The sequence below is a fragment of the Corylus avellana genome, chromosome 6 (assembly GCF_965113065.1).
Source record: "Corylus avellana chromosome 6, dhCorAvel1.hap1.2, whole genome shotgun sequence".
NCBI classification, from domain to species: domain Eukaryota; kingdom Viridiplantae; phylum Streptophyta; class Magnoliopsida; order Fagales; family Betulaceae; genus Corylus; species Corylus avellana.
This window is the reverse complement of record NC_142495.1, coordinates 11573885-11597552: the sequence shown is the minus strand read 5'-3', so window position 1 is coordinate 11597552 and position 23668 is coordinate 11573885. Positions and strand designations below refer to the sequence as shown.

The 23668-nt window shown below is 38.0% G+C and overlaps 2 protein-coding genes across 3 annotated transcripts; one reads left to right on the top strand and one right to left on the bottom strand.

The window, feature by feature from the left end:
• Window positions 1-8649: 8649 nt before the first annotated feature.
• Window positions 8650-9627, top strand: LOC132188505 (LL-diaminopimelate aminotransferase). The gene is made up of 3 exons (XM_059602981.2): window positions 8650-8830; window positions 9097-9221; window positions 9319-9627. The coding sequence occupies exons 1-3, from the start codon at window positions 8678-8680 to the stop codon at window positions 9452-9454; spliced, it is 414 nt and encodes a 137-aa protein (XP_059458964.2). The 5' UTR covers window positions 8650-8677; the 3' UTR covers window positions 9455-9627.
• Window positions 9628-10293: 666 nt separating this feature from the next.
• FAB1B (phosphatidylinositol-4-phosphate 5-kinase family protein) lies at window positions 10294-21440 on the bottom strand. 2 transcript variants are annotated; one of them, XM_059599959.2, is made up of 12 exons: window positions 21024-21440; window positions 19615-20934; window positions 18431-19177; window positions 17488-17641; window positions 17030-17374; window positions 15910-16812; window positions 15486-15817; window positions 14927-15050; window positions 14671-14841; window positions 12422-13921; window positions 10976-11242; window positions 10294-10810 (listed from the first exon to the last, which is right to left on the bottom strand). In XM_059599959.2, exons 2-12 carry the CDS (start codon window positions 20226-20228, stop codon window positions 10484-10486), a joined length of 5484 nt encoding a protein of 1827 aa, XP_059455942.2. In that variant the 5' UTR covers window positions 20229-20934; window positions 21024-21440; the 3' UTR covers window positions 10294-10483. The 2 variants fall into 2 exon arrangements, with proteins under 2 accessions (XP_059455942.2, XP_059455943.2); XM_059599960.2 differs by having other exon boundaries at window positions 18431-19174.
• Window positions 21441-23668: the final 2228 nt, after the last annotated feature.

The window sequence follows — 23668 nt, the reverse complement described above, 5'->3', positions numbered from 1 at the left end:
CTTTAATATCAATATTTGTTAATATAGAGTAGTGGTAGTTTACTTAGATTGTGAGTAATTATCTTTAGTTAAGTGAATAGTTATCTTTAGTAAAAGTAGTAACCGTTGTTGTAGTAAGTTTATATATATTTGTGTCATTATAATAGGAAGAGTAGAGAAGAAAGTGTTTGTATTGTAGTATTCCTTCGGCCCAAAGTTGAAATTTGTATTATAGTTACTCCCACCCAAAGTGGAGATTCTCAATTTATCTTATCGAATCTGACCGAGACCTATCAAATGATAGTGAAAATCATGGAGTAATTCTTAGAAGGGCATGCATCAAGGAAGTGGGGTGTAGTAGCTTAGTGGGTAGTTATTATCCTTGTTTATGTTAGTGCTACATGGGTAGTTAGTATTCAGTTGTTATGTTATGTTAGTGGGTAGTTATGTGTTATAGGCTAGTGTGTATTATGGGTGGTTACTAAATCTGTTGTGAGTAGTGGGTTGTAAGCCTAGTATAAACCAAGAGTCCAGAGATTGGTTGGGGTATTGAATTTGTAATTTGACTTGTGTCTTTGTGGTTTGTCTTCAACCCTTAAGTAAAGTTCATTATCTATCAATTATCTACATATTTCTATTCAATTTATTGTGAGTTCCTATCAATTGGTATCAAAGCATGGCTACCACCAAGGATCATCTCGAGAAATTGGAGTTGGAAATGCAAGAGTTGAAAGAAGGAATGCAAAAGATGAGTGCGGAGTCACAGTTCAATTTTCGTGAGCTTAGAGAATTATTCTCCAAGTCTCTCGAGAGGAGTGAGTCGTCTGCAACAAAGGACAAGGGGTCATTTCAAATAGCCAAGGAAAATTCGTCCTAACATTCGAATGGATCCAAGGGGTCAGGTGGTTTTGCTAAGTTGGATTTTCCTCGTTATTCGGGAGATGATCCCACAGTTTGGTTGTACCGGGTAGTTCAATATTTTGACGACAAACAGACATCAGAGGATCAAAGGGTGTCGTTGCCATGTCTTCCAAAATCTGGTTAGTCTGCTCCGACTGCCCATCTGTCTGCGGATGAAAGGCGGTACTAAACTTTAGCTTTGTCCCCATCTCCTTCTGCAGACTTTGCCAAAACCTTGAAGTGAAGTGAGAATCTCTATTCGAAACAATCGCCGATGGCACTCCATGCAAACAAACTATATTCTGAACATATAGTCTGACCAACTTATCCATCGGATCCTTAACCTTCATAAGAATGAAGTGAGCACTCTTTGTGAGACGATCGACTACTACCCAAATGGAATCTTCTCCAGTGGGTGCCTTGGGTAACCCCAAAATAAAATTCATAGTGATCTCATCTCACTTTCACTTCGGTACAAGCAAGGGCTTGAGCGTTCCTGTCGGTCTCTGATGTTTCGCTTTCACTTGTTAACAGGTTGAGCACTGTTCCACAAACCTTGCAATATCCCACTTCATATTGTTCCACCAATATGATCCATTCATGTCCCGATACATCTTAGTACCACCAGGATGTACAGTATACGAGGAACGATGAGCCTCGCTCATTATCTCCTTCCTCAATCCTCCGCTCTCCAATACACACACTTGCTTAAAATGGGTGAGCAACCCATCATCCATGAGACAAAACTCCCTTGCCTTTCCTTCTTCAAGCAACTGCTTGATCTTGGCGCACTCAGGATTCTCCAATTGAGCTGCTTTGATCATTGCAAGCAATTCTGACTGAACCATCAGGTTAGCCAAGTGTACGGGTGCACCTTCGTCTACGACCTCCAATCCCATCCCAGCGAACTCCTTGATCAACTGGGGTTGAGAAATCCCAAGAGCAGTAAGCTCCACCGTTGATTTCCTGCTCAATGCATCTGCCACTACGTTAACCTTGCCAGGATAATAATTAATCTTACAATCATAATCCTTGATCAACTCCAACCACCTTCTCTGCCTCATGTTGAGCTCCTTCTGGGAAAAGAAGTACTTCAAGCTCTTGTGGTCCGTGTAGATCTCACACTTCTCACCATACTAGTAGTGCCTGCAAATCTTTTGAGCAAACACAACTGCTGCCAACTCCAAGTCATGTGTATGATAGTTCTACTCGTAAGTCTTAATTGACGTGAAGCGTAGGCAATAACATTACCACTCTGCAAAAGCATGCACCTTAAACCCTTCTTAGAGGTATCGCTATACACTACGAAATTGCCAGATCCTGTAGGTAATGCCAACACAGTCAGTAGTAACCAGCGAGTCCTAAGAAACTTTGGATCTCAAACACGCTAATTGGCCTAGTCCACTCCACTACAACATTTACCTTCTCCGGGTCAACTGCTACACCCTCTCCGAAAATCAAGGGTCCAAGGAAAGACACGCTATCCAGCCAAAACTCGCACTTCTCAAGTTTAGCATAGAGCTGCTCCCTTCGAAGCCTCTTTAATGCTTTTCGTAGATGCTCCTCTAGCGTTTTCGAGTAGATCAGAATGTCATCAATAAAGATTACAGTAAACTGATCTCGATAGTCATGAAAGACTCTGTTCATCGTGTCCATGAAGACAGTTGGCGCATTAGTTAGTCCAAAAGACATAACTAAGAACTTGTAATGTCCGTAACGAGTTCTAAAGGTCGTCTCAGGAATGTTCTCTTCCTTCACCCTCACTTGGTGATAGCCTGAGCGCAAATCGATCTTAGAAAACATGTGCGCTCCTTGCAACTAATCCAATAGATCGTCAATCCTTGGCAAAGGATATCTGTTCTTGATCATCACCTTGTTCAACTCGCGGTAGTCGATGCACATCCTTATTTACCCGTTCTTCTTCTTCACGAACAACACTGGCACTCCCCACTGTGATGAACTAGGGTGGATAAATCCTTTATCTAGAAGCTCTTGGAGCTGTTCCTTTACCTCTTTCAATTCTGACGGCGCCATCCTACACGGTGCCTTCGATATGGGATTAGTGCCTGGCATGCACTCAATCCCAAACTCCACCTCCCTTTGTCGTGGCAACCCAGAATAGTTTGTTAAAAAGACATCTAGATAATCTCGCACTATAAGAATGTCTTCCAGGTCCTTCTTCTCTTCCTTAACTGGGCAATGGTGAACACCAAAACGCCTATCCTCCTCCGAGAATAAGCTTTCGGGCCCGAACTGCCGAAATCGTCGGAGGTAAAGACCTCACTCGCGATCCAATGTACGTCACTTCTCCATCTCCCCACGGCCTGAGCATAACTTGCTTCCGAGTGCAATCGATAATCACCAAATGCTTCGCCAACCAATCCTTTTCGAGAATGAAGTCGTAACTAATTATAGGGAGAACAACTAAGGTTGCGGGAAGTACTCTTCCACATCATTCAGCCAATTCTCAGCGCTGATGTGATCGCCTCCTCCATCAAAACTTTCCTAGTGATGACTACAGAAGTCCTTCAAAGAGCATCCAATCCTTTCAACTGGCTGCCTTGCAACCCTATCGCGATCTAAGGCTGACACTAGCTGGCCAATTGCGTCCATCACTTGATTACCTGAGGGTGCTGCTTCGTAGACTGGGATGTCCACAGGCTCAGGGTGAACATCGCCTTCAAGGCTTCCAAGTTATAGCGCGTTAGGTCCAGTTGCAGGGTTCCTTCGGGGTGGCATTCTCTACAACAAAAGGCAGAGTTAGAACCGACTCGTCTAGAACCGAGCGATCAAACCTAGAGGCTAAGTCCTAACAACTTATCTAACCTAAACTCTGGTGTGATCGTGGCCTAAGTTCTCTTTTCCTTTATCCTATAGTCTTTTAAGAGCACAAGGATTTGATACTAACTATAACGGCCCTGATAGGTAAATCAATTAACTAGTAATTGACCCTATGGCTTGTCTCCCAGCCCTATCCCTCACAAAACAAGACTCAAAGATTTCAACCTTTCTCGTCGAAACAAGAAAATCTCAACGGAAGACTTTTGAAAACTATAAGAAATAGAGAGCAGTAAATTTAACATCCACACAACATACACCAGAGAAAATATAAAATCTCAAACTATATAAATCACCATCAAATGTACTGGTCATCAGACCTTCATCAAAATAGGATTACAATCCATAGCATAATATCATAACATTGTTCCGACAAAAGATCAACAGATCAAATCCTAGATCTAAGCTTAAGTAGGGCTAATGAGATTGAAATCTCGATCATATCATCATGGGCAGTTCCTCCATCCTTCCGCAAAGACTTCAACCAAACGAGTCCATGTCCTAAAAAATTACCCGAATCAGATCCTGCGCAATTACCCAAGTTTGCTCTGACGGCATCCTCTTCTATGATAGCTAAACCACACAGATATTCATAATGATAGGGAAAAACATAAATAAAATTTAGGGGGGGGGGGGTAAGTCTAAGACTTAGGAAAAATTAACGCAAATAATATACATGCCAGCTTAGTGATGAACTCTAATTTTTAGTAAAACAATAGTTCCATCATGACAGTTTTACATGGGTGTGATATAGATATATAATACATGTATATGATATCGAGTGACAATCATAGTTTAACAGTATGATCTACCTGAGATATTACCTCTTCCCAGCAGGATTGGTGCAGTCCCGAGGGACCTGTAATACAATGTCGGTGCCCCAGCCATTGTACACTACCGTACATAACACTAGTGGCACGACCAAGTCCGACCTCGGGTGGCTTATACCGCTAATGATGTCCGTCCTGTAGTAACCTAGCCATTTGAGAATGGCTGCACTAGGTCACAAAACCATTAGATCCAAAGCCCATATAACACTCACACATTTGACCATAAAGCTAAAATGTATAGTAAGCCCATGGCCATTGTACCGCACGTACCTGTGTACCATGTCATACGATACAAATTATCTTGTCTGTATTTTACATGCATGCTTTTACAAGTCTCACTTTCTTAACATATTCAGCACAACGTTTTTCTAAAAAATGATGGAGTTCATGTGCAGCAAGTATAAATCGTGAGAGTTGCTAATATGCATGTTTTTGGTACACAAAATAGTCGTACAGTGCATGGGAAATAACAACGAGCATTATGTGAGTTAAAACTCACCTGGGTCGTATAACGTCTTTGAGTATTCCAAATGATCCGGGTTCCTCAAATCTTTGAAAAACCTTCTATTAGTCCTATTTCTATCAAAACAACTCTAAAACAAGAAAATAGGAGCTACGGATGACTGGTTAAAATAAAGTCCCCTGTCACACTCTGGACTGTATGTCCGGGCTCGGGACTGTACGTCCACTGTGATACTTCGGACCGTACGTCCGGTCGTGAGACCATACGTTCGCTCCGAGGTTTTGAGGGAGAACCTCATTTTGTCCACTCGTCCTCATATTCTCTAAAACCAAATTCTAAGGCTATCAAAGGTCTTCTAAAGGTCTCCTAACTCAAAATGAAACCTTCATGCAAACGCAATCATGCTAAGTCAAAACAACGCTATTCTAAACAAGATTTAAAACATAACTAAAGCTAAAGCTAACTTAACAACTCAAACAACAACTAAAACAACGTTTAAGCAGCATAACAACATAAAAACGAGCTAGGCTTAAAAGCGTTACCTCCATGAAGCGAAACTTCAAGAACTTCCATTTTGTTAGCACTAAACGCTCACAATCTCACAAAACACACTCACAAAGGTTTTTGGCAGGCTGGGGCGAGAGAGAGAGAGGTGTGAAAAACGGAAGGGGTAAGGGGTATTTATAGCTAAAGGGCTCTACCAACTCTCTAGAAAAGCAGCGTACGTCCGATACTATTTACACATTGGTCCAAAGGCTGCCTCGTATGTCGAGGTATTATCCAAAGGGTATTCCAAAAAGTAGCGTATGTCCATGTTGTCCCGCGTACGTCTGTGTACTATTTGCAGAGTGTACGTACGGTGGTCCCTCCGTGTACGTCTGCACTACAATCAGAAGCGTACGGCCGCTAACTCTAGCGTACGTCTGGTCCAAAAGTCCAAATTACCCTTCTAGTGTCCTTAGTGACCCAAAACCCAAATTAACCCCCTAATTAAGCTACCTAAGCTTAGTTAATTATTTGGGTTACTACATTAACTGCAATGATACCCACAAACATTTTTAGTACTATGTTATTGACAAGCATGAACTACCATACAAACACACCGTTCTTTCATCATAAGCATGTTTAACAAAATGAACACCACAGTCACATCATCAGGACATCCAAACATCATTCAACTCATTGATAGAAATTTGAGGCAATCACATGTTCCAATAAGTGCAAAGTGAGACTAACATACAATCATGAGGTTTCAATTTTTCTCAAAGTTGTGTGTATCTCAAAATTCATAAGAATTCACTCAGATGAAAACAACCAAGGCTTAAATCAAGATATGCAAAGTTTTGTGTAGGCTATGCGATGTTTGGCTCCATTAAGCTTTCTAATTGACCTATGTAGGGAGTGTTAGGTCAGTGACTCCCAAACCAAATGGTTTTAGGGCACTAGATGTAAAAACATCCCTAAGAGCTTAATTACTCAAGTCAAAAAGGCTGCAAAGCCAAACTAGCCACACAACCATTTAATTTGAATTTCTCATCTTTTTACGCGAACGCTCGATGCTTAGTGAGGCAAGAGATCCAATTACTCAATGAGAAACTCAAACTTAATTTTTTTTTAAAAAAAAAAAAAAAAAAAAAAAAAAAAAAAAAACCAAGGTTTCATCAACAGTTCATTCTACAAATTGCAAGATACAACCTAATCAAGTCAAATCTCGTACCTCACAGACTCTATGCTAGTGTTCTTGTGATGATAAACTCAAACATGTGAAGTCTCTCTAATCCAATCAAATGAGTCAAAGGACTCAGATTTCTAATGACATACTGTGTTCAATACGTTAAACAAACCAGTGACATGCAAACCACAGTTATGATAAATCATGCTCAATCAACAACCTAGCAAAACATCAGACAATAATAAAGCTAAAGGCTTAATAAATCTAAATTAAGGGGGCTCAAATATGTAATATTTGGCACTCAATATCCCACACTCTCCAAATCTGTGAAAAGGCCTAACATTAGTCCTACGTCCGAGCTACAATGAGCCCTAGTCCTAAGACTTCAAAAATAGAAGTTCTATCTAGCCAGCGAACGTTCTATCAAACTTGTAACGCCCCATGGAAATCAATTAACTAGTAATTGATTTCATGGTTCGCCTCCCATCCTTATTCCTCTCTGAACAAGACTCAGGGATCTCATCATCTCCTAAGAGATATTACAATCGAAGATTTTTAACTAAGGGACATAAATATCAATAATTTAAACCATAATCACAAATAACTAGAGTAAACATAAATGAACATAACATAACTGGATCTCCAAATGTATCGGTCAGAGGCCGGTTATCAAAATAATAATACAAACTACTAGTGATTGTTCTGAAATAACATCAACGCCTAAGCTTAACTATAGATAACATAATCACAATCTTGATTAACTCTTCACGGGTAGTTCCTCCAGCATCCCACATGAATTTGAGCCACACCAGGTGAATCAAGTCTTTTGCCACCACTAATTGGTTCTCCAAATCCACCATCTGCTAGACTAGCTATGATAGCATAGATTTTCATAATGGAAAGAAAAAGAATACAAGGATAAGTCTAAAGACTTGGTGAGTAAAAATACACACGATGCTTATGTCATTTGAATGATGAACTTAGTTGTTGATAAATTTATACAGCATTGTAACATGACAGTTATTCATAGATTATTATTTCTCGTAGTCATCGAGGATTAGGTGTGCGTAATCATTGTTAATTTTTAGCATTAACCGAAAGAATTTCCAATTCTTACTGAGCTGAAAATTATGGGCTTAAAAAATTTGAAGAGAAGCAGTTCTGCAAATTGGAAACGGTGAGGCACTCCCAACTCCCTAGTCCGGTTATAACACTCTTTTTAACAAAATTATGAGAGAGAGAGATTGTAATTTATATTCAATAAAGTCCTGAGACTGATTGATGGATAATTAAACAAATAGGTTCATGTAGTTGACAATTAACCGATCATCTATACATTAAGTTATCACACATATATATGTATCACTGGAGCTCAATAGACATATGAAATGAAAAATGTGATAATTATTCCTATGTAACAAGTCAAAGATATTCTGGTGGGGAATGTGATTCTTATCAGAGATATTCCAAACCTTCCTTATCCCTTAGCAAATTGCTGTTGCAATTTATAAGTCTGCCCCCTCTGCTGATATATATATATATATATATATATATATATATATATATATATATATATATATACACAAGCATATATATATATATTGTTCCTTAGGACTCAGGAGAAAAATAGGTGAAGACTTAAAACACAAGCATATAATATAACTTTTTTGTATAGTTTCTTGTGAAATTCTGAATAGATCCACCAACAATATGGCCTAGGATTCACCGGCAACAACAGGTAGAAGATAAGCAAAATGGGCCCCAGATGCCATACTTAAATCTAATAATACACCATGATAAGACGTAACCCATCAATAATTGATTTTTATATATGCTTCAACTAATAGAATTTAAGATTACAAAAAATATTTCAAAAAAAAAAAACTTGCAACACTCAACCATGACATGATCAAACCCTTATTCTATCACAAATATAAGCATAGCCCCACCAAGAACGGACGAACTTCTTCTTCCTCTTCTTGTAGAACAATATCAATGGCTGTAACATGTTCTTCTTCCACTCACATCCCATTTCTGAAATCGGGTCTAATCAAAAAGCCTGTCAGCAAATCTCCGGTGCTTAAAGTCAGTCAAGTTCCAGTCAAGAAAACAACAAGACTCCAGATCAAATGTTCCATCAAAAACAAGGTCAATATCCTTCCTTTTTTTCCTTTTTCTTTTTCTTTTTTTTTCTTTTTTCTTTTTTCTTTTTTTGTTTCTTGGTTATTCCTGCGCATACATCCCCTTTCTTTTCCCATCTTCCAATTGAGAAAACCATAATTTTCGAAAAGAACAAGACCCAGTTGGATCAACTTTTCAGTCATATACTTTTTCTTTTCTGTTGGGAGAAAAAAAAAAACAAAAAGAAAGTGAAAAGATGATTCAACATTGTTTATTGATGTGGGTTTTTGCAGGTTTTTGAGGATCGGTCTAATGGTATTATCTGCTATAGCGATGAAAGTGGGGAGATAATTTGCGAAGGATACGATGAAGGCCCTCGTCTTCAACAGCAGATTCCAATAACAGCTTGTCATCCAAGGTAGATAATCCCAACACAAAAGTAGCATAATAATATAATATAATAAATTCATTTTGTTGAAACCTTAAATCTAATTATTGGGTTTTTCTGGCGTCAGAGATGTGGAGATCTTCGATCTTCTTCTTCAACAAAGTAGGCTTCAGATTGTAAAAGGCAGTGGGTTGAACCACGCTGACGAAAGTGTTGCTGTGCACAAGGACTCCAACTGCAATGGCTTCAACTCGTTCTGCTGATCAGTGGCCCCAACTTTTGTCAATTCTATAGATATCTCCACCTCTATGTGTTGTATTTTGTTTAAGGCAGACAGATACAGTAATCATAGAATGTGAATAGAAGGCATAAATGCACCTGTTTTATTTTTGAAGTGCATTGTTTTACAACAATTTTACAGAGAGTGCTTTATTTATCCCTTTGCTTTTTCTTTCTCCTTCAAGTGTTCCATGTTTTCATTCTCTGAGAGAAATAACAGAGAAACAATGACAAGTCCCCAAACTCGAGAAATATATTATACAGTCATGTATATACCAAAAGGTCGAACACTTGAGATATATGAATCATTTAATGATGAAACTTTGGTCAGTTAAGATTCATAGAGCACAAACCAGGGCTGTAACCTTCTATGAATCATGAATCTCAGCATGTAATAGCCGTTTGAATGCTAGCTGACAGATTCATGGAAATCCTCTGAAATGATAATAATGTAAATAAAATCTGGGGTAACGTTTGAAGTGTTAACAGTGATCTTGGAGTATGTGATTATATCATGTCGTATAAAGATGAAAGAAAACCCATTTTTTTCAGTGGCATAAATGAAATCAAACGCTCTATTTTAACTAAATCATAATGTTTGGGATACCCTTACCAGGTGGGTGTGAATAAATCCAGTAGTGTTTTAGGGAGAAAACAAACAAAACCACATACACACCACAAGAGAGAGAGAGAGAGAGAGAGTCAAAAATTTTAAGAATAAAACATGTATACACATTTAAAAGCTAACATGAACAAGTATTTTGTACAAAGATTTCGTGTAGTGGTGATCTAATATTATACCCCTGACAGAAATCTCCACGGCTTCAAGAGCCTTTTTCTGCATCTTCTAACAAATAATTATGAATTTCTCTCGTTGAAAAAATACAAATGAAACTGCTATCCAAAAGAATTGACTATGGAAAGGGAAAACATATTAAAGAGGAAAAAGGACCATGTGGGAGGAGTAATTCCAAATTACATGTTTAAATATACAAGCACAAAGACTCACAGTATCATCCAACGGAGGTCCCACCTTGTGTGTTCTCTTCACATAAGTCAGACTGGGATTTGCTTGGAATAATAGATGGTGGCGACCATTGATCTGGGACCATCAGAAAATACGTAGTCATTGCTTTCCTGAACCTTTTCTTGTATTGCTTGGGGGAAATTACAGTTGGAGAAGAGTTCTTTGACCCACCAAGGATGCCTGAAGCCTTTACCCATGTTTCGAGATGCTTGTCCCATGTATATTGCCTCATGAAATCAATGATCCCAAGAACTAACTCATGCTTCTCTTCATCCACCCCAACCAGTAGTGAGTAATCCATTACATCAATTGACTGCATCAGCACAGGATTATGACAAATTAAAATGAATTAGAACAGAATCTAATGGAAGACTCTGGAACCTGTACAATATCTTTCATTTTTTATTTTTACACGGATAAGGAATCTATGCTGCTCAACTCTTGGAAATGAAATTACACAGAGAGATTAACAACTTACTGCCAGAAACGAGGTATCATTCCAAACAGCTCTTTCCAACAATCGCTTTGCTTTGTTTCCAACAAAAATAGGGGCAGTTGGCATTGCTTCAATCAAGTTCTGATCCAACAGAACTTTGTTGCTGCCACTGGAATCAGGATTATACCGAGATCGAGAAGATCCTTTAAGATCATAAAGCCGTGTTACATTCCTTCCAAACAGAAGATTCTCCATCACTAGAACATCCATCTTTGATTCTTTCCCTCCTTTAACATGCTTAGAAGTTACCTTCCAGAATAAAGCCAACAAAGAGTAAGCCACAGAGGATCTAATGTATCTAATGTTAGCAACATATGGAATGCCTCTTGTGTTTAGTAAAATATATCATTATATAGCTTCAAACATGGCAAATGCAAAGATCCTTTAGGGAAAGAAAGCTATTTTCATAAAATCATTAGCAACTAGTGAAAGCCTACTGAAATTTATTGACCAATTATGAAACCATTATGATAAGGAAAAAAAGAAGTGAAAAAACAGACACTTTAATGGTAGCTCCAAATATCAGCCACTTATTTCAAGCTTGTTTCGGTGTTGATAGCTCAATTACAATACAAGATATTGAGACCATTAACCAATAAAGAGTGAAGGTAACAGTTGTCATTTGAAGTCATTTGAAGCATATAAGAAAGAAAAAAAAAAAAAAAAAAAAAAGAGGGCACAGCCAACTGATAGGCCTCCACTCAACCTATTTAGGCTTTTTATAAAGCATTTGTTCTCCGTAATACACTTGATTCACAGATTTTTTCTTTTCTTTTCTTTTCTTTTTTTATTCCTTAAAAAAAAAAAAAAAAAAAAAAAAAAAAAAAAAAAAAAGGCAAACAAACAAACGTGAATGAGATTTCAAAAATTAGCTCAATCCTGTTTGGTTGTCAAACAGAATTTGAATGAACCATAATTAATATCCATAGCATCTAATGTCAAACCCATCTCTGTGAATGGGGAAATTGAAGAATGGTAGCCTTCATAATAAAACATCCAAAATGATGGGATTTCATGAACTCCTAAATGATTCTTCTATCTGTTATAATTAAGGCTCTGACATTCTTTGATGGCCCCTTTTGTTTTTCTGGGCATCTTTGATCGCCCCTTTCCAAGCAATAAGTGACTGCGTAGATGGCCCCTTTCTAGGCAATAATTATACATTACCCAACATAAAGGAAAGAGGCCATTCAAATTTATAAGCATAACAAAGTAGGTTCCCAAATTCTTTTGTTTCAGTTGCCCTAGCATTACCCATACTCATCAAGTAAACTTGCGTACCTATATACTAAAGAAGCCAATTCTTAGTTAAAATAATAATCAGAGTTAAGGTTACCAGCTTTTTGATTCATGACTGGGAAAGTTACCAGGTTAACAAACAAGTATGATGAATTAGCCTGACTGCATTTGCAATACTCAAATAAGTACCTGATAGATTCCCAGAATCTTTGCCAGGCATGTTGGACTTCCTGAGTCAATTGATTCAGATAGGTACTTGAAATATCCAGGAGCAAACTTTATAAACGATTCCAACTCTGTCTTGGTGACTTGTTTAATGATAAATCTCTCATCCAAGGTTTTTGCAAAGAAGACATTGCTCTTGCCACCCTGAGCACCCCACTTTTTACAGCGACTAAGAGACCTTACGAAATCAATCTCAGAAGGACAACAAATCTTCCTTAAGGCTTCAAAACGCTTTGCGAAGTAACAAGTCACAGAATATTTCACCTTACCAAGTGGGCCGTCATCTCCAAAAGAAACTCTGGCATGCAATGCCTTTGTATATGAGAGTGGGTCTAAAGCCAGGGAGCTACGAGATCCAGACATGGATAAAATGCTTTCATCTGAAGACCCAAGACTTCTATGATACTCAGAGACTATGTCATCAACAGAAAAGAGCGATTGGGAATTCATTGAATCAGAAAGAGGAAAGGAAGCCACTAAATCGGCACCATCTTTTGTCCTTTCACCCTCATCAGCCAGTTGAATATGATATTCTGGTGACACTAAAGCATAAGATATAACACTTGTTGGTTCATCATCATATACTGGAATGACAGTATCATTAACACCGACAGGAAGAAGCAGCCTAGCCCCACCTTGGAGTTCCAACTGCCGAAAGGATGAAGTGTAGATTGGATTATACTCACTCAGTGTATCAAGCTTCTGAGCGCTAGCTAAAAAATTCTTGTTGAACGAACGGTAGAAGTTCAAGAAAGGCATTCCTAACCAGCTTACAGAGTCTTCAATGCTATCTGGGTTCTTGGTGGACAGTACAGGTGAAAGAGCAAGGGCAACCTTGGTGTCATTTTGCTCTTCTGGTTGATTCTCTAAATTCAATCCATCCACCACTGCAGGGGTGGTTGAAGCTTCTGCCATAGCCAAATCAGGAAGTGTACTGGTACTATCCTTTGGTATTCCAACTCCGGTGTGATTTTCACCTATCCATGCAGCATCAAGGGTATCTGACAAATTTGCCATGATAGGGAACTGCCCATCAGAGAGGGTCCTATGAACATGTTCTGGCTTTAAAGGGTCAGATTGATCTTGACCCATGTCTTTTTCTTGATGAACTGCATCAGACAGGTTAGTGTCACTACTATATCCTCCTCTCTGCTCAGGGCCTTTGTTAAGCTTTGCTTCCACAGGAAGAGAGTCACAGCTAGAAAAGCCTTTCTCTGGCTTGTTGGCCACATTCACTTCCGTGAGCTTATCACTACTAACAAGGGGTTTCTCCACATGTTCTGAACTTGAGATGCTTAAACCATCCTGAAGGTTGCTCTTATCTAAACTGACGGCATAAATCAGGCGATAGTCCCACATATAAGACTGAAAAAGTAACTGCCTCCGCAGTCGATTGATCTCAAGAATGTCAATAACAGGTGGCCCCTTTTTGGTTTCTGTGTTCAAGGTTTTTTGGAGTGATTCCTAAGGCAACATCAACCATAAAAGTTAGAATCCAGATATTAAAAAGTAGCAAATAAACAGTGTTCTTCAAATATAGGCATTATCAATACTTGATTTACTTTTTCTTATAAAAATTTCATGTATATTTACTAAATTTTGCAAATTTCAATTCAAGACCAGGATTATATTGATGTGACAACATAAAGGAACCAACTACAAAAAAAAAGCCACTTCCTGTGAATCAAAAGATGTTTGCATAGCTCCCGTTACAGAAAATAGGTAAATAAAAAGGTTTACAAAAAGATGGTGCACAAGCAAACACACACAGACACATGTATGTGTATGTATAAATAATGTTAGACTTACTCCCACTTATTTACACAATTTTTCTACACCCATAGGTTGCTTTTAAAACCACCATTGGATATGAGATGGATCTTTATTGGATTTTGATCAAATGGTGATTTTAAAAACCACCTATGGGTGTAAAAAAATAGTGTAAAGAAATGATAGTAAATGTAGCATTCCTCATATATGTATATATGTATGTATATCTATCTGTATATATATATATATATATATATATAAAATTCTAAACACAAAATCAAGAAAAAATAGTTTGATTAACCATTTCCATCGAGTCCCTGATTTATCTGCATACATGTCCATTGATTTCATATTGTCTATATATATGCACTGGCATACAGCTTCCAGGACATGAAATTCACTTATATGGCCGGAATATTTGACATAAATAAAAAGGGCCTCACCTCGAATTCTGCCTTCTCCTTTTGTAACATTCCTTCTAGTTCTGCAATTCTGCGCTTGCTTCCAGGGGTTTTCATGCCACTATGAAGCGATCCCGTACCAGATCTTTTCTTTTCTATTTGGCAAAGAGCATTAAGTACTTCAGAAAACAGAAGCTCTGCACGGTCAACCACCTGTCATGACACAGAACTCAATCATTATATGGAGTGATATAATTCAAATGTAATCTTCAAAGACCGAAACCTGTGATCACAGCACCTCATCTGTTTCCTTTCGTATCCAGTCCTGATTTTCATAGTTAAAGTCTAGCTTGGGTGGTGGAAGGTAGACAGAATGAACATCAATCGATGCATATCGAAAGCAAGCAACCATTTTCCCAAATCTGCACATGTAAAAAAGTGAGGAGAGAGAGAGAGAGAGAGAGAGAGAGAGAGAGAAAACATGGACTTCTAATTATATATGTCCACCCTTATATCAGCTCTCAATTGGTAGTATACCTCCTTCAGTGGGCACAATACTGCAATCAAACTTTTCTCATTTTTCTTAAGATTCAACAAATACATATGACCATCCAGAAGAGGGTGGCTGACATCATTCAAATTGTTCAAATAAAGCCAAGAGGGTCACTTTCGATCCAACCAACTGAATCTTAGTTCTAGAAATGTGGCATATAATAATTGTCTTGATGAAGACCCTGCATAAATGCCATGTCTACTGTAATCTTTGATAGAGATACAACTACTCATAATGTTCTGACCATATAATGTATATATATATATATATATATATATATATGGATGAGATATAAAGGAAATACCCATAGAAACGAAGGCAATCTCTATGTAAAGAATGGCCACAACTTGCCACCCTGCTTGCAGCTGCATGGTTTGAAAAGCTGAGCTCCAAAAATTTCCCAAAAGATAAACCCCAGGCAGCATCAGACATCACTACTCTCCGAGTTGCTGGAGGAAAACCATGGGTCCTTGGACACCGTAGGCACCTGTGCCACATCCAGATCTTTCCTTCCCTTTCACCTGGTAAGAGAATTTCTCCTAGCCTCTTAACAGATATGGTGAGGGTACCCTGTCTATGAGTATAGCAGTGAACATGGGCTTCTGATGGCATACCACAAGAACGACATTGGTAACTCTGACAAACAATATAGCTACCTCAGTTTAAAATATATTGCAAGGTTTTGTATAAGGAGAGATATATGCAGATGTCAGAAAGAGAATATTCACCTGATCAAACAAATGGTCCCGTAAAAACCTTCCAAGAGGTTTGTCAAAGCTGCCATAATATTTGATTCGAAAGAGATGGGACCTCTCACAAACAGTCCCCTTCCATATGCACCGGGATGATAATGATACCAAAATGCTCTGGTGATCAGAAGGTGATGGAGGAAACTCTTCTTTTAAAGGCACATGATCTTCTTTCAAAGGTCCTTGCTCTTCTGGATGGTTTTTACTATCTTCTTGCAGGGATGATATCTCTGAACTGCCAAGCTGATTTGCAGCCATTGCAATGTGACCATTGTAGAAATCTTTTGCTATAACATCCTGTCCCAATGAAAACGCAAAACCATTAACAGCGAGATGATTATCAGTGACAGCTGAGCTGTTGTTTGCTGCAGAAGTTTCCGCCACTTGGGATTCTTTGAAACCCATTTTAATTTTGTCATCAAAGGTATGATAAGGAGAAAGTCTGTTGAGGTAAGAATCTGGAGAACCATATCCTGAAGGAGTAAAGGAAGTAAAAGCTGAATAGTTTATCAGATCTGAAGTGGATTCAGTGGATCGAGTAATAGATCCATTGGGTAAACAAGTTTGTGCATTGCTAATTGATGGGGCATCTGAGGTAGGGGCACTGTTCGATCTCCGTGGTTCACCAATCTGTTGAGGTCCCTGTGACTTTCCATCAGAAACACAGAAACCAGGTACCGTTGAGATGGATCTCTCAATGCTCGATGATTTATCTGGAAGTGCAACAGCTATTGGAGAATTCAACGGGATTTCTGGCAGAGAGGCTCCTTCATCAGCAAGAAAAGAAGTCTCCAAAGCCAAGTGATACGCTGCAAAAATTCCATACTGAACCACATGCTTCACTTTCTTCAACTCATCCCCATTAGCACCTCTGAGTAAAATCTGACACAGAGGCAACAGAACTATATGAATACTTTGTAGCAGGTCTATCAAATAATCCGTACACTAAATAAGATCTACGAAATTGCCCAACAGCAACATGATACACAACTTGCAAAAATATATGCAGTTGGGACCATCATCCATGTGGATGCATATAACTATGCCATCAATAATCCATGTTAGACTGTGCCTTTCTAAATTAAGTTTGAGGACTTACAGTACAACCCAGTGGCTTCGGGCACCCTTCAAAATACATCAGTGTCTTCACCAATTTCTTCCCACCCTGTCCCGCAGATCCATGATCTTCTAGAACCTTCTCCACATGAAATGCATCACAGTAGCCCAACTTCTGTGATGAAAGATGATCAATTGAAGGCACCATCTGAGCACCTGTGCAACGGGCAATGCGCTCCAAAAGTGGCTTCTTGATGTTGAGAACAAGTGATATGTCTTTTGCAAGAAGATACTCCTGTGCATGTCGAGAAACAGATTTCTCTACCAAAAGAACATCAGGGTGGTGGGCATCTATCTTTGCAACTGCCATCTTTAGATGGTCCATTTCCTAGATATGGATGCAAAACACATATGAAGAGGAAACCAAAAAATAAATAAAAAATCAAGCACTAGAAAGTAGTGAGTGGCAAATTGATACAGAATAGGGGAAACAGTAAAAACCTGCTGCAGCAGAGTATCAAAACTTGACAAGAGGTTAGAAACCCGCTGGTACTCAAGAGCCCCCCCTAGTATCAATATGCGAGGTCTCTCTATTTTTGAAGTCATTCGCCGGTGAGCCACATTTTTCTTACAAACAACTCCTTTGACCACCACACTAAGACAAAAGCAACTTAATTAGAAAGAAGAAACTTAAGAGGCGGCGAAAAGAATGATATATGAAAGTCTCTAGTTCATTAAAAGCTAAAACATAAAATAATTTAGTGAATGGATATATGACCGGGTAGACATTAAAATCCAGGACAGGATTAGAGGTGCTAATATAAAATATGCTTTAGATTTGATTGGGTGCTACAATGAATTTTATTTTCATTATGTTTCCACAATGATTAGTGAGATATCTCTTTTCTTGTTATTCATAAATGTAGGTTTAATGGAAACACCATCCAATTGCTTCTCTCGTGATTTATATATTGTGTACTTTATATTGTTGCTAGTATGCTTTGTTACTCTTGCTTCTCTCATAAGTTATTAGTTGGTTGGTTTACCATATATGATTAGATCAGAAACTTAGTCTCCAGCAGCCCCAGTTTAACCACCCACATTCATTCCAAATCCATGCACCTATACCCTAAAGTGAATGTTAGGCATGTAGGTCCACGACTCAAACAAGATTATTCAGTACCACACCTCATAAAATGGAGGTCAATAATTCGAATCTCCTATTCTCCCTTCCCCCTTGGGAACAAAAAAAAATTACTTATATATATATATATATATATATATATATATATATATAAGGATTGTTCAGCACCATGAAACAGACTATCTGACCAATAATTGACTAATGGAGAAATCTAAATTTGTGAGTTTATGTGCAAGAATGTGAAAAGAGAAACACAATCTATAATGCATATATAGTCATAGAAATTACTGAATATTTTACCTCTCACTACGACGTCCAGAGGCTATGCATTTTACTTTTACGTATCCACCTGGGTCCATCCCTCCACCTTTGCTCATATCTGGCTTTAAAAGCGTAGCAGCCTCCCAGGATAGATATGTTATAATCTCCAACCAACTCTCTTTGTCATCTTCATCATCTATGGAAAGGTTCTCAACCTGCAGTAGCTGAGCTACCAGAGCCCTAAAATGCCCATCAACCACATTCTTCATAGCCTTCTTGTGCTCCTCACTTGACCTATCCCTAGTGCGAGACTCCCCACTCCCAAAACTGCTCGAGGTCCGTAAATAGCTCCACTCTCCTGCAGCATCACCATCATCATCATCGTCATCAAACAGACCTGCTTCCTTGTCATCTTCTTCATCTTCTGGCTCAGGTGGCAGCCAGAGAAGTCCATTGTTCTCAAAATCCACAGGTTCTGTGTCAACATCCTGTGCAGCATATATAGAGGAATGTGATTCACACTCATCACCAATATCATGTTCATCTTTTTTCCCTAGCAGTGGGATTCCTTCCAAACCCTGTGAATCAAAGCTGTGATGTAATGGAGAGCTGCTTAAACTCTTTGCTCCGTTGTTTTCTCTATCAGGATGGATCTTATGTGATCCATCATCATTGCTTAGCTCATCAAAGTCAACTTGACCGTAATAATCATTGACTTGAGGAAAGTGCCTTGTTTCAGAATCTGACCGATATACACCATACTCATCATCGTCATCATCACTCCTACTGCCACAGAAATAGCACACAATCTGTAACGGGCTATAATACGGAAAAATCTACTTTTCTTTTTCCATGTAGCACTGACTGAATACATTTCAAGTTTAATAGCGAACCAGCTTTACAAGATGACATTGAAAATTATAATAAACTGATCAACTGCTCTCCCTAAGAAATACAAGTGCTGTTATATGTTAAGACTCCCATCCCACTCAGTGGAACAGAATACACGCTATCAGTTTCCCTAGCTAAAATACATTAACACTGTATTAATTGTTCTCTTATTATACATATTGTATGCATATATTGATAAAAATAAATAAATAGAAAATAGAAAGAAAGAAAAAGGAAGATCTGAAATGTGAGTGTGTTAAAAAAGGCTTTACACATGTACATTCTCCTAGTGTGAATACAAGAAAAAGTAATAGCAGGAGAGACGATCAAACCTGTTCATTGAGAATCCATATTGGTTTGGATTCCCTACATCTGAAACAAGTTCTTCGCTCCTACCTGAAGCTAATTCACCCTGCCTATCTGTGCTTGCTTCCATCAAAGACGATTGACGTGGGCTGAGGCCTGAACTGCATTGAACTTGCTGATAAGGATCAACTGAGTATTGCATTGAGCCAAGTGTAATGCTATTACTGTTTGCAGTGCCACTAGATTTAGTGCTGGCCAAACTTGTTGCTGATGGCGAAGTACTAAGATCCTGGTTGGCAGCCTGGATCCCATTACGAAGAGTATCTCTGCCATGCTCCCATTGCTTGAAACAATAGTTACATACCCGAATCTTCTCCCACTCTTCCCTGGCAGTCCTTAAGTCACCAGATGGGGCAGGAATTGAATTTTCCGTACACCTAGCACAGAAAACTCGGCCACAAAGTCGACAATGGTGTCTACGGTTAAATATCGTGAACTGAGAATCACATTCGTAGCATACCCTACAGCTCTGATCAGGCATCCAAAAATCCCTCGACACATTTGCTGGCTCAGATCGCCGAGGGATCCACGATTTCACGATGCCAACTAGCTCAGAAAACGTCTTGTCCGGAGCATCCATCGACAAACAATCCTACTGCCTTGTTCATTATGACATGCTCATTTGCCACAGTTAACAAAACATATCCTAGAATGACAGTAATTCTAACAAGTTAACCCAAACTGAAGAATCAAAAACCTAACCCAAACTATTCTGCACAAAAGTTTGTATAGTTCTTCTCTCTGCCCCAGTAAGAAAAGCCTTTGAAGACCAAAATTCAATCGTGAACATCTATAAGCAATCTCTGAAGGCATTAAGGCAGCTCTTGGTTCTCGAACTCATATTCTCGATGCCAAAAAAAACCCCTCCCCCTTAGTCTAACCACAGCCACCTAGTAATAATCTAACCAGAATTCATAAGCCTAACCCTACTTCTCACACAATTCAGCTTCTGATCAGAACAAAAAATCTCATAAATCCTGATACTGCTTCCACCTAAATTCATAAACCAACGACTAACCACCTAAGTTTGTCCAGAAAAACAAAAACAACTAACCAGGTCCTGAATTCAAATTAAAACAACGAGATAGAAACTCCATTAAAGAAAACCGCACAAAACGTTCTCGACCACAACGCATAAGAGATTCAAATACGCTTCTCCGGATTGACCCCACTCAACCCACCTGACTTCCATCAATCCCACGCGTTACCCATTAGTTCTCAAATCCAAGGCCAGCCCAATATCCAATACAAACCGAATAACCCAAACAAACAGTTTTCTTGTCCTCCTAATGATAAAATCCAATCAGTCTCCCACTAAAAGAACAAGAATTTGAAACAAAGATATGTATAATTCTGATCAAAATTAGTAACTTACCTCTGAAACCATTCAAATTACATGGCAATCAGATCATCCCCGAGTGGAAGATGAAAGGGGGCACCACCCGAATTTGCGCCACGTGTACAGAAAAACGTGACTCGCCGAAAGCTCTCAGAGAAAGAAGGGTAGTTGGAGAAACTGAGAAAAAAACCCACCACCCAGAAAGCGATTTCCCCTGCCCATTCAAAACTCAATTCAATGCTTCAATTTTCGATCTTCCTGATCATTCACTCTTCAACATCTACAAAGAAAAACAAATTCCCCAGTAATTTGGGATTGATGGCAAATGAGTGACGTTTCTTGTCTTGACTCTCTTGCAATTACCAGTTTATGCATTGAATAACACAAATAATCACTTGATCGGATAATGTTTACAAAACATTTTTTTCCCTTTTTCTAACATGTAAATGAGCTTTCAGAATTTTTTTTTTTTTTTATTTTTTATTTTTCCCCCTCGATTATGAATGAATTTGTTTGAGACATTGGATTTTAATCGTTTTTTATTTTATTTTTTTATTTATTTTATTCCTGCGGCCGAGATAGAGACACCTATAGCGTGGTTGCATGATACGTATCGGACGCTTATAATAAACAAAGAAAAAACTAATCCCAAAAAAACAAAAAAAAATTCTTTTCCTTGAGACGACGTCGTTTAGCTACGAACAACTGGCAGCCTCTGAGCCTCTGCAGTGTAAACTGAAGTCCGAAAATACCCTCCACGTTTATAATTTTTTTTTTTTATAAAAAAAATGGCTGAATTATCCTGGGGACAGAGATTTTGTAGGGGTAAATTTGACATTCTGGCATGAGCGTTGGGTTTGACTTCACAGCTGTGCACCCGGGTGATGAAGTTGAAGACGTTTCTTCCAAAAACCAAAACCGCGTAGCGGCGCTGGTGGTGCAATGACAATGATACTGAACCCAACAGATGATGCGGGTTTCAAGGATACGCAAACTCGAGTTTCCATCATAATTTAAAATTATACCACTTAATTATTTTTCTTTTTTTCTTTTTCAATCCATAGTCTTAACCTCTTAAAAGTACATGATAAACATATAAATCATCTTTAATTATACTTTTTTTATTTTTTAAACATGTTTTAGTATCACGTACACCAACTCTTTTTCTAACTCATAGTTGATGTATAAAATAAGGTAATTACTTGTTACTCCTGGATTTACTAGTTCTTAATTATAGTATTTTGTTTTTGTTAGTATAACTAAATATATATATAAACTATAATACAAAGTCGAGTGTGCGAAATTATCACATATATATATAAAGGCTAACGATTTTGATAAAATTCTTACCAAAAAGAAGCTGAGAACATGAATTATTATGAAAGGTGGCGGGATATTATTTACACATTTAGCACTTATAGTTAATAAATATGATGATGATGATGATACTGTCATATAATATCCTGAGGTATGAAAGAATATGATATTGCTAAATTGTTGGAATATTTACTTGTGATCTTGTTGTAGGAATCTTCCTATTTTATCGTCTCCCACTTGATTACACTATAATATCAGGTATGTAATCTAGTTGAACATTATCTCTTTGGTGCCAATGATAATTTTTATACATGTCAACTCTCATCTGTAGAAATTACAGATCGGCATTAGATTATGACATTTTATAATGTATATACAAGTTTGTCATCTTCTCTAACCGCACCTTTTACCATATACTTCCTCACCGATTCTATATTAGGGTGACCTCATTTCACTTTTTAGCTAAACGAATGACATCAATTTTCTATAGTTAGGAATATTAGTTCACACGAATCACACCTATTCCATAATTGATGATTTCAGCCATACACAAAACTATGTGCTGACCTGCACTGATTTTTAATCAAGTATTTCCTTAATACACCTTATCAGTCTCTTTTACATCATATACGTTTTGCTGCTTGTTAATGTGTCTTCTCTCGATTAAATTCATATTTGCTTACTACTCTTATTGCACGACAAATATCAGGTATTGTACTTGTCATTGCATACATGAGACTACCCACTGCTTGAGCATAGGGGAAAGATTCAATTTCTTGAATCTCTGTCTCATTTTTAGGACACATTATTTTGCTTAAGTGTTGGCTTTTTAAAACAGATGTACTTAAAGGTTTACATTTGTCTATATTAAACCTCTTAAGTATCTTTTCCAGATATTTTTCTTGATCCAAATATAATAACTTTGAATTTCTATTTCTAAACATTCTTATTCTTAAGACCTAGGTAGCAGAGCCCATATCTTTCATTTCAAATTTGGATGACAATAAGCATTTTGTTTAATTTATCATATTTGAACAATTACCAGTTAGCAATATATCATCTACATATAATGATAACATTGTTATTTTATTATTTTTCATTATATATGTAAACGCAATGATCTAGTGGACTAACCTCGAAACCAATTTCTAGTATTGTTTGGTGAAACTTCAAATACCATTGCCTCGAAGATTGTTTAAGCCCATATAACGACCTTTTTAACTTGTAGACTTCATCTTCATGTCTTTTGAAGTGGAATCCATCAGGTTGTAGCATGTAAATTTCTTCTTTTAATTCTCAATTGAGAAAAGTTGTTTTAACATCCAACTGATGTAATTCCAAATCCATTTTAGCTACAATAGACA